At 37.7% G+C, this 17,287-nt stretch overlaps 1 protein-coding gene across 4 annotated transcripts in view; it reads left to right on the top strand.

The window, feature by feature from the left end:
* Window positions 1-17,287, top strand: part of HELZ (helicase with zinc finger) — a 159,317-nt gene that overhangs the window by 97,784 nt on the left and 44,246 nt on the right. For all 4 annotated transcript variants that reach the window (XM_026512424.4, XM_026512419.4, XM_048225749.2 and 1 more), the window contains 4 exons: window positions 1,294-1,522; window positions 8,328-8,532; window positions 14,874-14,925; window positions 15,755-15,945. In XM_026512424.4, the coding sequence (XP_026368209.1) occupies window positions 1,294-1,522; window positions 8,328-8,532; window positions 14,874-14,925; window positions 15,755-15,945 (677 nt within the window). The remainder of the gene's footprint in view (window positions 1-1,293; window positions 1,523-8,327; window positions 8,533-14,873; window positions 14,926-15,754; window positions 15,946-17,287) is intronic.

Here is a 17,287-nt window from a genome sequence, read left to right as displayed (position 1 = left end):
AGGCTAAGACTTTAGTACTATGTTAAATAGTAATGGTGAGAGTGGCCATTTGGGCATGCATTTACAAGGAATATTACCAGTAAGGTAGGAAGCACCCAAAGGAGACCTAGGACAGGTAATGGTCTAAAAACTGCCACATGGCGGGAGTCAGAAATGATTGAAAGAACCTGGGTTGTTTGGCTAGAGAAGACTGGAGATTGATATTAAAACTATATTCAGAAATTTGTAGATTTGTCACAGAATGAGGGAATTGATGTGTTGCTATAAGAAAGAGCATAAGAAAAAATGTGCAAATTAGAGTCTCAGTAAGCCTTCCTTCTGGAGTCAGCTGTGTCTGTCTTGATTAGTGAGAGGCTAGATGACCCTGCTTCAAGGAATGGTCCTTGTATTGAGTGGGACCTTAGATGAGATAATCATTAAGGCTGGTTCCAGCAATAATATTTTTAAAATTTTAATAAAAGTTGTCATTTTAACCGTTTTTATGTGTTCGTTCTGAAAGTGTCTCTCCAGTTCAATAATACATAAAACGCCACAGTTCAGTGGCATTAAGGACATTCACATTGTTGTGCAACCATCACCACCCTCTGGCTCCAGAACTCTTTTCATCTTGTGAAGCTGAAACTCTGTACCCATTAAACAGTAACTCCCTGTTCTATTTCCCTCCTCCCCCCAGTCCCTGGCAACCACCATTCTGCTTTCTCTCTGTGAATTTGACTACTCTGGGTACTTTATATAAGTGTGGTCCCGTGGTATTTGTTCTTTTGTGACTGGCTTATTTTATTTAGCGTAACGTCTTCAGGGTTCATCCATGTCATAGTGTGTGTCAGAATGCCCTTCCTTTTTAAGGCTGAGTGATATTCCATGGTACGTATACACCACATTTTGTTCATCCATTCATCTGTCAGTGGACACTGGGCTTGTGTCTACCTTTTGCAAACCCTGTGACTAATGCTGTTAAGAACATGGGTATGTAAATATCTGTTTGAGATCCTACTTTCAGTTCTTTTGGGTAAATGCCCAGAGGTGGAATTTGCTGGATCCTGTGTTCTTTCTGTGCTTAATTTTAATTCTGTGTTTTAGTTTTATGTTTAATTGTTTTAGGAGCTGCCACACTACTTTCCAGAGTGTTTTACATACCATTTGACATTCCCACCTGCAGGACACAGGAGTTTTCGTTTCTCCACATCCTCACTGACACTTGGTATTTAGCAGTAACGTTTAAAAAGTGAAATGCTTTTATTGTATCAGTGGTTCAAAATAACAATCTTAAGTCTTTTATTTATTTTTTTATAGGAAAACAGTTCAGAGTTTTGTTTCTTAGCACAGTACGTACAAGGCATACTTGTAAACATAAACAGACACCAATTAAAAAGAAAGAGCAACTGCTGGAAGATTCCACAGAGGATTTAGATTATGGTTTTTTATCTAACTACAAACTTCTCAATACTGCCATCACAAGAGCACAGTCCCTGGTTGCTGTGGTGGGTGATCCCATTGCTCTGTGCTCTATTGGAAGATGCAGGTAATTATGTGTTACTGATTAAGACGGTAAAGGGGGAAAATGTAATTTGCATCCCTATGTATATACTTATTTATATGACCTCTTGGCTAATTAAAGTCAGGTTCAGTCACCTGATATCCAGTGGGAACACAAAAATATATTGCTTTGGGTCTATTCATTATGTTCATAATTATGTATTCTTTCATTTAGTTATCACTCAACAGATATTTCCCGAGTGCCTACTATGTCCTAAGCACTATTCTAGCCACTAAGAATATATCAGTGAACAAAAATGAATAAAAATCTCTGCCTTTGTGGGCTTTACATTTTATTGGGGAGGAGAGGAAGACTGAGAATAAACAAAATAAGATACCCTGTAGTCTTGTATGTGGTAAGTTCAATGGAAGAGAAATACAACATTAAGGGGAATTAGGAGTGATGGGGGTGCAGTGGTCTGGTTTGTGATTTATGGAGTATGGTCAGAGCATCCCTCACTGAGAACCTGACTTTGAAGCGAGGGAGTGAGCTCTGCTGAAATCTGGGGTAAAAGTGCTCCAGGAAGAGGGAACAGCTTGTGCGAGAGTCCTGAGGTGGTTTTGTGTATATGTGTATCTTTGATGGAGAGTGAATTTTATATTGATATTATTTCATTTTTTCCCCTTCATTATTGTGTCAGCTTGTTTTTGATGAATTTCCTTCTCTACTTACTTTCTCTCAGGGCTTCTCAGTGTAAATGATTCTTCATGTTTGGTTAATCTAAGGGTCTTAAAATAATGGAGGTTAGGAGTGGTTATTAGTTGTCTTGGGATAGTGTTGCTGGTATTCCTTAGATTGTAGTCATAAGGAAGTATTTCTGCTAAAATATAGTTAAAATATCAAAATAAAAAAATTACTCTCTATACAACTATGATTGATACCAGGTAATAGGAATTTAACTGTTTGAAGCCAATAATGTAAGACTTGGTCTTTATAGTGTTGAAAATTATGTTACCATTAACAAAAAACAGTTGAACAGAAATTTATGATCTATATTCTTTTATGGAAAAGAAATACACTAGGAATGACTTTAAAGTTGTGGAAGGATTCTAGGACCTGTCAAAGTGAATTCAGATAGTAGAAAGTGATGTAGACAGTCCTGAACATGCCTTGGGTAATTACCTCTTTTCGATATGTTAGAATTGAAGTAGACAGAGCTGTTAGGAAGTGGCCTAAACCAGGTTTTCTATTGCAATATAGATATGGCAGCATTTTATTGTCTGTTTTCTGTTTCAGCAGGGAGAAGAATTCTATGGGAAGGGAGACAGCTGGGACCTTTAATAATAATCTGCATGTATTAGAGTTTAAGACTCTAGAAGAAATTAATATACTTTATAGGGGAAAGCCATTAACAAAGGAATCAAGTAGTTTTAATTTATGGTTAGGTTATGAAAAGTGACCTTTTACTTAAAAAAAAAATCCACAAAACTTGAGTGGTCCAAGACTTATTTATGCATAGCTAAACAGTCCTGTTGTAAAATATCTTTTTTTTAAAATTGTATAATTTATTTGAGAGAGAGAGAGGCAGAGGGAGAAGCAGACTCCCCACTGAGCAGGGAGCCCGACACGGGCCCTGATCCCAGGACCCCAAGATCATGACCTGGGCCGAAGGCAGACACTTAGCTGACTGAGCCACCCAGGTCCCCCAAAATATCTTTAATTTCATATTTAAAAGGTAGATTTCTGTTCATTTTTAGCCACTAATGACAGAAAGTTGGGGAAGGGACTATATTAATTCCAAGTTACAAATGAATAAAACTAGGAATAATTATTTGGCTTTTCTCCTAAGAATTTTACTTTAGTTACTTTATAATTCATTGAAAGTATATTTGGTTAGAATATTGCTGTGATATTTTACCATTTTTGTTTATATTTATCATTTGAAAAATGTGAGAATACATACAGTTTGATTAGAATTTAGTGGGTTAGGGGCGCCTGGGCGGCGCAGTCGTTAAGCGTCTGCCTTCGGCTCAGGGCGTGATCCCAGCGTTCTGGGATCAAGCCCCACATCAGGTTCCTCTGCTGGGAGCCTGCTTCTTCCTCTCCCACTCCCCCTGCTTGTCTCTCTCTCTCACTGGCTGTCTCTGTGTCAAATAAATAAATAAAATCTTAAAAAAAAAAAAAAGAATTTAGTGGGTTAAGACACATAGAAAATAGGACAATTTACTGAAAAAAACTAGGGGAAAAAAAAAGACAAATTAGAAATTGTCAGGAGTAAGTGGGTATAACAATAGTCTTGAGCCAAACTTGTTTTGGACTCTTTTTATAAATAACATCAAACATTTATCAATATAAATATTATTTTTTTAAAAACCATTATCCCTTTCTGTAGAGTTTTATTATGCTGTGAATTCCATGAGATCAGCGTTTTTCACCCCTTCTCTGACATAAATTGTTATTTTCTCAGAGCAAATAGGTGAATAATTCTTTCTGAGGCCATGCTGTCAGAATTATCTAGGGCTAATTTTTAACTTGTAGCCAGGTCTGTTGGTTGCTTATTTCTTACTACTCAGCTGGAGTGTATTAAGGACTGCAAATTAATTTATAAGCTGGCAAAATAGTTTCAGAGAGGTTATCTGTATTATGTAGGGAGAAAAAAATCATGTGACTTATAGCTAATTTGGAATGCTGATTATCTGTGTTATTTGGACAGTGTAATCATGGCTTTAATTCAAGAGCTGAGAGTTGAAGTGTATGGGTATTTGTGTTTAATCTTTCTCATTTTATTAGAAATTAATTTAATCTCATAAGACAAGTAAACTTGAGGGACATACATAATTTTTTTTTTTTTAAAGCTTTCAGCTTTTCGCCGTTAAGTATGATGTTAACTGTGGACTTGTTGTATATGGCCTTTATTTTTTTTAAAGATTTTATTTATTTAAGAGAGAGAGAGTGAGAGAGCATGAGAGCGGGGTGAAGGGCAGAGGGAGAAGCTGACCTCCCGCTGAGCAGGGAGCCCAACGCCGGGCTCCATCCCGGGACTCCAGCATCATGACCCAAGCCGAAGGCAGACGCCCAACCGACTGAGCCACCCAGGGGCCCTGACATCTATGATTCTTAGGCACTATAATAACAGAGGAATGAATTCTTTGTAGTTTGAGTTAATCCCTCCCACCCCCGTGTCCCATTCAGTATTTATGAAAAACTAATATGATATTTCCAAATATTAAATTTTTAAGGAATAATTATTGTGTATAGTATAACACTTTAGAAGGCAACCATTATATAATCTTTTTTATTGTATTTTTAAATAGAATTTATCTATTAACCTGAAGTGAATGTAGTGAACTTCCCCCTCCCCAGCTCGCCAAACCAACTACATTAATATAGTAGCTGCTGTTTACTGACAGCTTTCTCTTGCCAGGTGCTTGGTTAAGTGCTTTGCACACTTAGCCTTATTCAGTCATCCCAACAACCCTGCAATGTGGGAATTTTATTTGCATTTTAAATGGGCTGCCTGGTTCAAAGAGTTTAAGTTACTGCCCAAGGTCATATACCTATTAAATGGTTCACTCAAACAGATGTCACATTGACTTCAAAACCCAAGTTCTTCTCTCTTGGTTACCCTGCCTTTCCCAGGAAGTGATGAATACGCTTGCATAAATCTACACTGAATGGGGAGAGCCAGAGAAGAGTCATACATTTCTCCAAACCAGTGTGTTTGGAGGAGGTCTTCCTTTGAAATGAATTTCTTCATTAGCAAATTCCATTTACTCAATGAGATACAATCATATTTCATATGTGTGTAGAGATGTAAGTATACGTGCGTGTATACATACACACTCCCTATCACTTAAGGATGCCAAGTGATTTTTCAGTGTTTTATCAGTGATCCTAGAAGCAAGGTTAGCATAAAAACAAAACCAAACTTTGTTCATGCGGTGATTAAAAGTAAGGTTATCTTCTTTGAAATGGTTGTAATTATATTACAATGTAGAAACATACTTGGGTTCTCTAGCCCAAATTGTTATCATAATAATATGTGAAAATTTTAGGGGTGAGCCTGAGAATTAGTGCAGGCTATAAATAACCATAGTGGTGAAGTCTAATTCTCATTCTGAGTATAGTTGGAGTCCTCAACTCTGTGTTCAGAATTGCCTCATAATGCCATACATAGTATTTTATTTCAAGTATTGGGGAGTTCAAGGGCTGTGTGAGTAGTCTTTGAAAGAGCCTTCACAAAGAGAGAAAAGGAAAAAAAATTAACTTCAAGAATTTTTGAAGGAAAAAATACATAAAGTTTAAAAGTGAGAAAGTATAATATTAATACTGTTGGTGCCTTATTTTACACATGAGGAAATTGAGCTACAAAGAGAGATTACGTTACTGAATTGCCTGAAGTTACACAGCTGAATGACAGAGCCAGGACCAAAACCCCAGAGTGTAGTTCTGGAATCCATGTGCTTGACCACTTCACCGTACCAGTGGGGCAAAGGATAAGTGAGATTTAAAATGGAGATTTCAGGTTACTTTCAGAACTCATTTAACTTGATTAAGTTATTGTAAGTGTTTACTGTTCTGGAATTGTGTCCTTTAGCTCTAAGCCTGTTGTAGACAAAGACTGTAACTAGCTTCTCCTGAACTGTGGGGTTAATTGAAGGTTCTGCTTAACTCCGTGTTACTTCAGCTCTTGTTCAGTGTAGCTGAGGTCAGCGAAGGTGGTATAGGAACTGAGTGTGAGGTTTAAAAAGGAGTTTGTGAGCATAGAACAAGTTCTGTGCTGGAAATGAAAATATGTGATAAAAAATTGGTATTAAAACTGAGTAGAAGCCCATCCATTCTCTCCTTGTTTTTCTGTGTCTTGAATTTCAACCCAAATATGAAATGCCATTTTATGAAATTGATGCTTTATCAGTTAGACCAAAGATACTTCTTCTGAATATAGCATGTAGAATCATGTTGATAAATATTCGTACAGTTGAATACTGTGGCTTTTTAAATCAGAAGGGCAGGAAAGTTTATGGATTTTAGCTCCTAAGTGCTATATTAAAGATAATTTGGGGAGCCGGGGTGGCTCAGTCAGTTAAGCGTCTGCCTTCGGCTCAGGTCGTGATCCCAGGGTCCGGGGATCGGGGATCGAGGTCGCGTCCATCTCCCTGCTCAGTGGGGAGCCTGCTTCTCCATCTCCCTCTGCAGCTCCTCCTGCTTGTGCTTTCTTTCTCACACACCCTCTTTCAAATAAATAAAAAATTAAAAAAATAATAATTCTTCCTTAGCTATCAGACTGTGAGAAGAAAAGCCTTGATTCCTTCAGAAGGGTTCTTTTTCCCCCTAAGATTTTACTTATTTATGAGAGAGAGAGAGCAGGGAGGGGCGGAGGGGGAGGGAGAGAGACAAACAGTCTCTGCACTGAGCATGGAGCTTATCGTGGGGCTCCATCTCATGACCCTGAGATCATGACCCTGAGATCTTGACCTGAGCTGAAACCAAGAGTCAGACGCTTAACTAACTGAGCCACCCAGGCACTTCCAGAAGGGTTCTTAATAAAAATAAGGGGTATTAGTGTGCATTTCTTAGCAACATGTACTTCCTGTAACTGAATGACTATCTTGGTAGCCTTTATGTCTTATCGTCAGAAATGCATATTTAATATTTTGTAGTACTTTTCCTATTGTTGACATACAGGCCTGACATTTCTTTTGGACCCATTTCTTAAACTTATCTTTAAAAAAGTAGACATATGTAAGAGAAATATAGTTCAGAATTAAACCCTGCAAAGTTTTATGAATAGATTAATAACCCAATTCCCGTTCATATACTAATTTTTATAATATAAACCTTTTCATTTATGCTTCTTAAAGCCATCTTGATTACTTCTTGTCCACCTGGACACAAGGATACCAACTTGAGAAGAAACCGTATCATATGTCTTTTATAGTATAATAAAACATTATTTGAACCTCATATTAAAGATAGGTATGCATATTTATAATAGTCATCTAACATTAAAAAATTTTTGTGTTTTTTATAATATGTATTTAATATTTTTAATATTTGGAGATCAGTTTTCAAACCTGTAGGAAAACAGCTATCCAACTGCAACAAGTTTTTGAATGTATTTTTTCCTTTACTATTTATTAATTTAATTAGGAAATGAATAATCAGCATTAAAACTAGCTTTCCAGCTTCCTGTATTTTTCATAATTAATTTAACTCTCTTAACTTAGTCAATTAATGTTATAAGTTGTGTTTGTGAGAAGCATCTGTTAAGTAAGAGAAAAATATAGGAATAGCTAGTTATTTCTTAGGAATCTTCCCTGATCGTTGTCTACTTTGTGGCTCAGATTTATGTCCTGAGCTGGCTTTTCTTAGTCATCTAGCACCAGGCTCCTTTGGCCCCATAATTCAAATTAGTCTGATTTATACATGTGTCTGCATTTGTGTGTGTATATAATGTATATGTGAGTATGTCTAGAAGTACAAATCATCTGTAAAATGAGGTAACATCGGTTCTGAAATCCTTACTTATTATGTGGATAATAAAACTGTCATTCTAGGTTAGCGTGACTCATTGAGCATGGACGACATTACTTGCATTGGTCAGCCAAAATTAATTGAGAGCATAATTTGTATTTTCCACAATATTATACATGACAGTAGTTTCAGAATCAAACTTCTGGAGTCTTGTGCTCTTGTGGAAAAGTTATACCTGAATCACAGTCAGGTGAAGGATGGATCTGAGGATTTGGGGTGGGAAGAGGGAATTCAAAACTCTCTTTAGTTGCTTATGTTCATTTCTGTGATCTTATCCACTGAAATTGTAAACTGATCTTCTAAATCTTTTCTGTAGGAAATTTTGGGAACGGTTTATTGCCCTGTGTCATGAAAATAATAGCCTACACGGAATCACTTTTGAACAGATCAAAGCTCAGCTAGAGGCTTTAGAACTCAAGAAGACGTATGTGTTGAATCCACTGGCTCCTGAATTTATCCCCCGGGCTCTAAGACTGCAGCATTCAGGAAATACCAACAAACTGCAGCAGTCACCCCCCAAGGTAAAGCCTGCTGATGCAATCGAAGAAGGGTAGAGGGAGAGAACAGCACAGAAGGGTCCAAGGTTCATTGGGCTGCAAGTTACTTTAAGTATTGGAAATGAAGGTTACGGCAAGCAGTTTCTGCAAGGAGCTTGTCTAGTTCGGACCTGTAAGTGAGAATACAGTGTGGTGTGTAGCCATGCTCAATGTCATAATCATCCTCAAAAAAGTTTTCAAGTACCTGATTGCTTCTGGTGTCCTTTGTATAATACCCCCCTGACCTCTCTACTGATAGGCTTTTATTTAGCAAGATGTGAATAAAACAAAGCAATTTAAAAGACTATCAACACTCATTAAAAGCATGCCCTTAGAGCATATTATTACGAGGAATAAAATTATATAATAGTGTTTGTAGAAAATAGATCGTTCTAATCCTGTGTTGATGACCAATTCATTTCAAGTAATATTTGACACGGAAAATTTGGTTGACTTCTTGAAGATTACTTTAATTGATTTGGCCTATATTTGTTGTTGAAGAAGTAGTCCAATCAGGAGTGGAGGTGGGTCAGTCAGGGCCATGTCTACTTTTGAACCATGGTTATTTTGGGCAGGGACAGCTGGTGTATTTGCTACAGTGCCTGAAAAAAATGTGTTTGCACTTAGCATCTAGAAAAGAAAGTTATGAGAATGGCATGTTTAGTATTTGTTCTGGGTTTTTTGGTGTGTTCAGAGTCATCAGTATGGTATTAAATCTATTGACATGAATGAAGTAAAAGAACATGTCAGTTTGGGTCTTCATTTTTAAAATGTGAAACCTGATGTGTAAACAGTAATAATGGTTTAATATCTTGAAAATCTTTAAGCTAAATAGGTATTATGCTGAGAAGAGAACTACTTCTATGTTAATAATACTGTCGTGTATTATTAGTTTAATAAAAATGGACCGAATGTGTGGTAATATTTTAGTGATTTGGGATTTCCAGGGGATTAAGTATCTTGTATAAATGAATCTTCTAGATTTCTAAAGCTTAAACTATTAATAAATTGATAATCAACTTATCAGCTAAGTTTCTTCTGTGTGCCAGCTGCTGTGGTAGGTGCTAGAGAAGCAGAGATGAGCAAAGTAGGCCCCCTGAGTCCTTGACGGCACGTGTTGGAGGGTGGTCACAGGGAGTGGGTGGAGTCAAGGCAGTTTCCACCACAGAGCTCTTGTCTAGGAGTCCACGGAGTGGATGGGGATAGTGCTAGACTGAGGAGACATATCAGAAACTAGAATATAAAAGCTCCATTAGGACAGAGATTTTTGGCTGTATTATTTACTGCGCTAGGCTCTGTGCCTGGAACAACACTTGGCTCATCATAGGTGCCTAAAAGTATTTTTTAGATGAGTGAATGAAGCTTAAGAAAGAGCGTATACAAAAGGCCAGAGGTGTGAGAGAATAGGCTCTGCAGGGACCAGCAGGGAGTTTAGGGTGTGGGGGGAGTAGGGAATCCAGGTAGAAATTTTTATATTTTACTGTTTTTTTAATTAAAATGTTGTAAAATCAATATACCTGTTGCACGCCCCTAACTACAACAGAGGAAACCCTTGTTACCGACTTGAGAACGTAAGCATCAGTTCATGTGCTCCAGCTGCAGCTAGATTCCAGCCATGGTACCAAATGTGGACTGACCCTAAGCAGGGTCCTGCAGTTTGCTTTTTGTTTTCGTTTTAAAGGTGAAGTAAATAGATGTTCAATCCACTTGCTTTTCTAAAACCATAAACTCCCAAAAGACAAAAATCCTGTTCTATATACTTTTTTATGGCCCCTAGCGCCTCGCCCCGCTCTTTGCATGTAGTGGGTGCTCGGTAAATATTTGATAAGTGAACAATGGTTATGATGCATCCAGTAGAGTGTAGCGTGCCTTTTCTCTCCCTCTCCCTCTCTCTTTTTTACTTTTGGGTGTGGCTTTTCTCTTTTAATAAGAGGATTGTGTAGTTAAAGGCCAAAGTAGCCATTGCCCCGAATTTTTTCCTTTTAGAAAATACTCTTCACTGATGCAACAGATAACGTCTATTTCACAGTGATTCATCAAATTATTTATACACCTGGCTATTTAAAATTATTATTTATAGCATGTATGAGAATAATTCTTTTAAATAACTGAGGTATAGTGAGCAAGAGGTTATTTTTGTCACTTTATCTCCTTTCTCTCCCCAGTATTTTATTTTACTTCCATTAAATTGTTTTGAGGTTTGAGCTTGTACTAGAGTCTTGTTTTATTTAACTTTCTGTTGTAGGAAGTTTCAGACATATTCATAAGTAGAATAGTGTAATGAATTCCCTGTCATCTAAGGTTTTTTTTTTTTTAATGATTTTATTTATTAGCACATGCGAGAGTCTAATGGGGGGGAGGGGCAGCGGGAAAAGGAGACTTCCCGCTAAGGACGGAGCCCAACTCGGGGCTCAGGCCCAGGACCCTAAGGTCATGACCTGAGCCAAAACCAAGGGTCAGACTAATGGGGGGGGAGGGGCAGCGGGAAAAGGAGACTTCCCACTAAGGACGGAGACCAACTCGGGGCTCAGGCCCAGGACCCTAAGGTCATGACCTGAGCCAAAACCAAGAGTCAGACGCTTAACTGACTGAGCCACCTGGGCGGTCCCCTGTCATTTAGGTTTATTAATTACCAACTTAATCTTGTCTCATCTACAGACCCCCCCCCCAATTACACACTGGAAAATTCTGAAACAAATCCCAGATATTTTATTTCACGTGCTAGAGTCTTTTGATGAATGAGGATTTACTTCATTGCTAGAAAAGGATGCTATTTCTGAAAACATGATACTAAACCATACAATTTCCCCTTAAGGTTTCCTTGATGTTCAACTTTTAACATAGTTCTGTGCATAAGATATATTAAAAATTAGTATTGTTGATGTTAGACTACGATTTAAATCCCAGTCTGATTTCATGTGAATGCCATCATCAGAAGCCTGGCCAGGACCTACTCGCCAGCGCTGTGTTCGGCAGCAGTCACATCACTTTAGGCTAAGAGGTCTGGTCTGTGATGGTGTTAGCGAAGGTATGGGATGTTAGGGCCCTAGGAGCCGGTTGTCCGAGCTGGCCCTTTATTGGCTCCCTCTCTGCAGGCATCATTTATTACCAAGTGCGTGTTTCATGGGTGCCCGCAGAATTAGCACAGAGAAAAGCAATTTGCCTGTTTTCATTCCACTTACTCCTCGGGCATTTGCTGGGAGCAGCATTTGGAAGCTTTGCTAAAATGAAACAGATTCATTTGCACACACTCTAAAAACCGGTCAGAGCATAGATAATACTCAGAAATGGATTCTCTGAAAAGACCATAGCATTATTTTATAGATTCTAGTTGTGAGTTGTTTTCATCCTCTGTCTCTAGCTGCTTAGGTTGTGTCTCACTGTCCAGACATCAGAAGACATGTCAGTCTGTGTACTTCAGTAGCTTCAGTGCCCAGCCGGGGGGAACATGTGGTGGGCCTCGTTAACATTTGTTGAATGCGGAAATGGCAAACAATGCGAAAAAATATTATTTGAATAAACAAATGGTGGAGTAAAAAGTCCTTACAAACTGTGTTGACATGTACTACGTACGCTTATAAAAATCCTGACATTCTATTAAAGGTACACATACTTTCTGAGATTTATTAGCAAACTTCTGGAATTATCACTGTGGAATGACTTTTACACGTAGTGCTAACGCTACTGCTACATTATTATTTTGTTTATAAGCTACCAAACACCATCTGGTTCTTCTATGGACCAAGTACACTTACTGCCCTACAGCTGCGTGCTAAGTTGAAGAATCCAAGGAAAGTTTTTCCTGCGCTGAACCGTACAGAGTGCTGAGTTGTACTTGTAGAGATGCCTGTCATTTTACCTGATAGGCCCCAAGTTGCTTTTTAATTTAGTGTGTCCCACCACCCAGAGTGTTGGTGTATATTGTCTGGCCTGCTTCCAGCTTTACAGGATAGGATTAATCTAGGCTGTGGGTATTCTTTGTATTGGTTTCCTGTTGTTGCTGCAACAAATTAGCCCAAATCTAGTGACTTAAAACAACACAAATGTGTTATCTCACATTTCTTTGGGTCACTGTCCGTGTTGCCATGGTTGGTTTCTCGGTGTTGGGTCTCACAAGGGCAGGATCCAGCTGTTGGCTGACTGGCCTCTTATCCGGAGACTCTGGGAAGAATCTGCTTCAGAGTTCATGCAGAATGCACGTGCTTGTGGTTGCAGGACCCAGGTCCTTGTTTCCTTGCCTGCTGGAGCGTTCTTAGTTTCTGGAGGCTTCCCTCCCATTCTTGCATTTCGCCCTTGTGTTGTCTCAGAGTCCCCAGCAGTGTATTAAATCCTTCTCTCCCTTGGAATCTCTGACTTCCTCTTCTGCCACATCTGTCTGACTCCACCTGGGGAAACTTTTCTGCTTTTAGGGCTCATGTGATTGAGTGGGTCCACCCAGATAATCTGGGATAATCTACTTACTTCAAATACACCACTTAATTGTATCTGCAGAGTCCCTTTTGCCACCTAACATGGTGTGGTCATGGATTCCGGGGATCAGGGTATGGACATCTCTGGGGGGCTGTTCGTACATTCTGACTACATCACTGTTTTCTCTGCATGCTGCACGATCACCCCTGCTTGATGGTTCATTAGAGGCTAAGAAATCTAACTGGTTTGCTACCCTTTTGGAACAGTCTTATCCCCTTTCTTCCATCAGTGTATGTGCCCCGACTGCTCTTGATGTCACCTCTGATTGCTTCTGCTTCGGATCTTCCCGCCTACCTCTACCATCTCCGCTGCCTGCCACGCTCACCTTTTCATGGTTTCTTCTTTCTTCTGCCCTGCTTTTCTTACTGCTCCTCTATTCCTCAGAAGTTTGTTTTTTTATAGCTAGTGCCAATCTCTGGGAACATTCTCCAGATTTATGGACTGACTGTGATTCTTTTTTGAGTGTTTCTTTTTGACTCTCCAAGAGTTGGAGCTTCATTGCCCTTGTCCACACATAACTAACCTACCTGACCGCACGCCTTTGATGTTTAGTGCTGACCTGAATAATTAACATTGCTGACAGATAGGGAGATAAATGAAGCGTCACTGTACTTTTGCTTTGGTCAGGAGTAAATTTTTCTTCCTGCTGTAGATGTTATCTATCCCATGCCCCCCACCCCCTCCCCGGGAGCCTTTAGTTTTCAGATGTTATGTACAAGTAACAGATTTGTGTGTGTCTAAGGGTAAGTTGTATAATGTGCTACTTGGGTTGTATCATGGCTTTGAAGTCACATTTAGCTAATAGAACGAGAAGGACATTTTTTAAAGTCCAGAAATTCAGAACCATTGTGTCTTCAAATATTGTTTCTGCCTAAAGTCATCCCCTTTAGTGGTATATGAATCTAGTGTTGCTTGTTTAACAAATCTTCAGTTGATGGACATTTTGGTTGTTAACATTTAACACACATATAAACAATGCTGTGATGAACATCTGTGCCCAAATCCAGTATTATTTCATTTGGATAAATTCCTCAGAGTGCACTTATTGGGTTAAAGTGTGTGTACATTTTTGGTGCTTCTGGTAATATTGCCAAATTGCTTTCTAGAACATTTGTACATTCTCTTAAGCAGATTGTGTCAGTGTCTTTTCCTGTTCCTTCAGTAAATTTTACACTTTAAGATGCCATGAATCATGCTCGAAATACCGAAAGTCCCAAACCATGTTTATGTTCACATGGTTGTTTTAAAGGTTTTCATCCTCAGGAGTTGAAGACTGATGTTTTTACCTTAAAAAAACAACTTTTCATTTCATCACTTAATTAATAGAAAATTTGTAGAGAAGCTGCAAAGGAATAGAATTTAGGTTTCAATCACATTGATTGCTTATTTCTTTTTATTTAAGAAATCATTTAAACAAAGAATTTTAGATACCCTTTGAAGCTGAGAAAACTAGAGGCGTAACAACAGGACTTAATATTTATTTATTTATTCATTTTTTAAAAGGTATTATTTATTTATTTGTGAGAGTATGAGCAGGAAGGGGGGCAGAGGGAGAGGGAGAAGCAGACTCCCCACTGAGCAGGGAGCCCTTCATGGAGCTCAAGCCCAGGATCCTGAGATCATGACCTGAGCCGAAGGCAGATGCGTGACTGTGCCACCCAGGCACCTACCCACAACGACTTAATATTTAAAAAGTTGACTCAAAGCCGTCCAATGGTTATTAATTACAAACTCGCAGTCTTTGAATTTTAGTTGTTGATGTATATATTTAATTTGCATAGGATTGGGAAAGTAGTTGTTGTTCTCCTAATATTAAATGTGTTTAAATTATTATACTTCTGTTTTTTTCTGTAAAGGGGAAAAGCCTCCATCATACCCAGAATGATCATTTCCAGAATGATGGAATTGGTAAGTGGAAAATTAGTCCTGTGATAGCTTGCTTTTATTATATAAGAGATTTACCCCCAAACTTCATCACTGGAAAGACGAGGATGGGGAGAGGGATGGACACACACACACACACATACACACACACAAACACATACACCTTGGAACTCACTTAACTCTTTTCTTAACACATCCAGTCTTGTGAATTCTTTGTTATGCTGGTTCTGAAAACAGGTGATTTATATTTAGAAGTTTTGAGGAAAAACATTTAAGCCTATGCAACAAAAGTTTTTGGAACATACTTACATCCTACAAATGTTGGGTCATTGAAATTTCAAGATGAAGAGTACTTAAACGATTTAAAGTATTACAGAATTGTGCTTTTAAAATAATAATTGCTTAACCTTCATTTTGTTTGTGGCTGTATTACAGGTGCAAGCCAAAACTTTATTGTGAAGGATTGTAGATATTTTTGTATTGTATATATGTATTGTATATATTGTATACAATGATTGTATATATGTATATTTTCTAATCTTAGAAGAATGTTTACTGAGTGTGTATGGTTTTCTCTCTTGAAAGACACACCTCTAGCTTCTTGGAAGACATTTACAATTATTCTGGTTTACAAAAGGAATACTTTGTATATGTCAAGCTAATTTTAGGGAACATTGTAAAATGGTTATTTTTTTTTTAATATGCTTTACTCTTCCACATTGGTATTTCTTTGATTATAAGATACCTTATGACAAACCTGGGAAATGTATTTTGCTGTTGGTGATTTAAATTGTTCTTGTCTAGAGGAATGTGTACAACTACTGAGTGCATCTTCTCTCTGTTTATTTTTCAGTTCAGCCCAATCCTTCTGTACTTATTGGCAATCCTATTAGAGCATATACTCCTCCACCCCCTCTTGGACCTCACCCAAATTTGGGGAAATCTCCAAGCCCTGTTCAAAGAATAGATCCTCACACTGGGACAAGTATTCTTTATGTACCTGCTGTCTATGGAGGGAATGTAGTTATGTCGGTGCCTTTACCTGTAAGTGGACATTTGAGATACTTTCTGTTGAATAAAATAGGCTTCACTAAATCAGTAACTATCCCAAATAGTGTTCTACCTTTAAAAAATTTTTTTTTCAATGCCTATAAACTTTTAAAGCAGCTCTTTCTTTAACCTTCAAATTTCGAAATGACCAAAGAAATATGAGTTGTTGCTTACAATTTGTTACTAGATTGTCAATGACGATGAAGCAATCTGTAAATTGGATGTTTTGATTGAGAAGCCTTTGTATTCTTTTAAAATATTTTTACTGGGAAAATTGAGCCAAAAGTTAACAGAGCTGGTAAATTGGTCTCTTGTTTTATAAAGTGATGTTTTATTTTATCTTTTACTTTTTTATTCTTCATAATTCACTAACCCTTCCTAGGAAATATAGTTTTTTGGAGGAGACAAAGAAGCTTGGATTAGTCTAGCTCTCTGGATCTGTATTTATCTGAAAAATTTCACTCCTTATGAAATCTTACTGGTACTTAAAAAGATTATTAAATCCTTTCTAAGACAATAGATATTTAGAGGGCTTCCATCTTGTGTAAAACCCATTTTTATTCCTTTAAGATTCTTTAATATTTTGGTAATTTTGTTAATTTGCTGATATAATAATATTTCCAAATTCAGAAATTTTAGTCTAGAAAACACATCTTTCACTTAAGGCAAGTATTGTAATTTCAGGCATATGTGATTATTGCTGAGGATTTTTGGCACCCCACACCACCAAAATGGAAAAATGCCTAGCTATAAACCTTTCTCAGCCATATTGATCACAATTGTTTATAATTACAGCAGCCAATGAGAATAACTGTCAGTAAGAAATATGTAATTCATGCCCACTCCCCATAGATGTTCAATTTTAGCTGACCCCTTATTTCTTCCCAGACAGCCTGGCAACATTATACATCATTTGCTTTAAATAGTAAGTCCCTTAGGATTTATATTTCATTTTACTAGGTCAAAGAGGCTTTTATTATGTAAGATTTTTTTTAGGAGTCTGCATTTAACGGTTATATTACAGTAAGAAAGGGGCAGTAGCTTAGATGTCATTGTATTTATCCTTTTATGTTAGTATGCAGAGATGATATGTTTAGATACACCTAAAGAAATGTTCTATTTCAGTGGTTTAAGGGAAGAGTTGAATTAATCAAAAGCATTAATTAAACTAATAGCCTGTTTGAATTTTGCCTACAGTAAATGAACATGAAATGATTGGGTTATTCATGTGAAGTTGGTTATGTATATTTTGTGTCGAGACTCCTTAGCCTAAATTCCTTCTTAATTTTCCCCCTGTTCTCTCATTTGGTCTATTAAACTACATAACTATGCCGTT

The sequence above is a fragment of the Ursus arctos genome, unplaced genomic scaffold (assembly GCF_023065955.2).
Source record: "Ursus arctos isolate Adak ecotype North America unplaced genomic scaffold, UrsArc2.0 scaffold_24, whole genome shotgun sequence".
Lineage (NCBI taxonomy): Eukaryota > Metazoa > Chordata > Mammalia > Carnivora > Ursidae > Ursus > Ursus arctos.
This window is presented reverse-complemented; position numbering and strand designations above follow the sequence as displayed.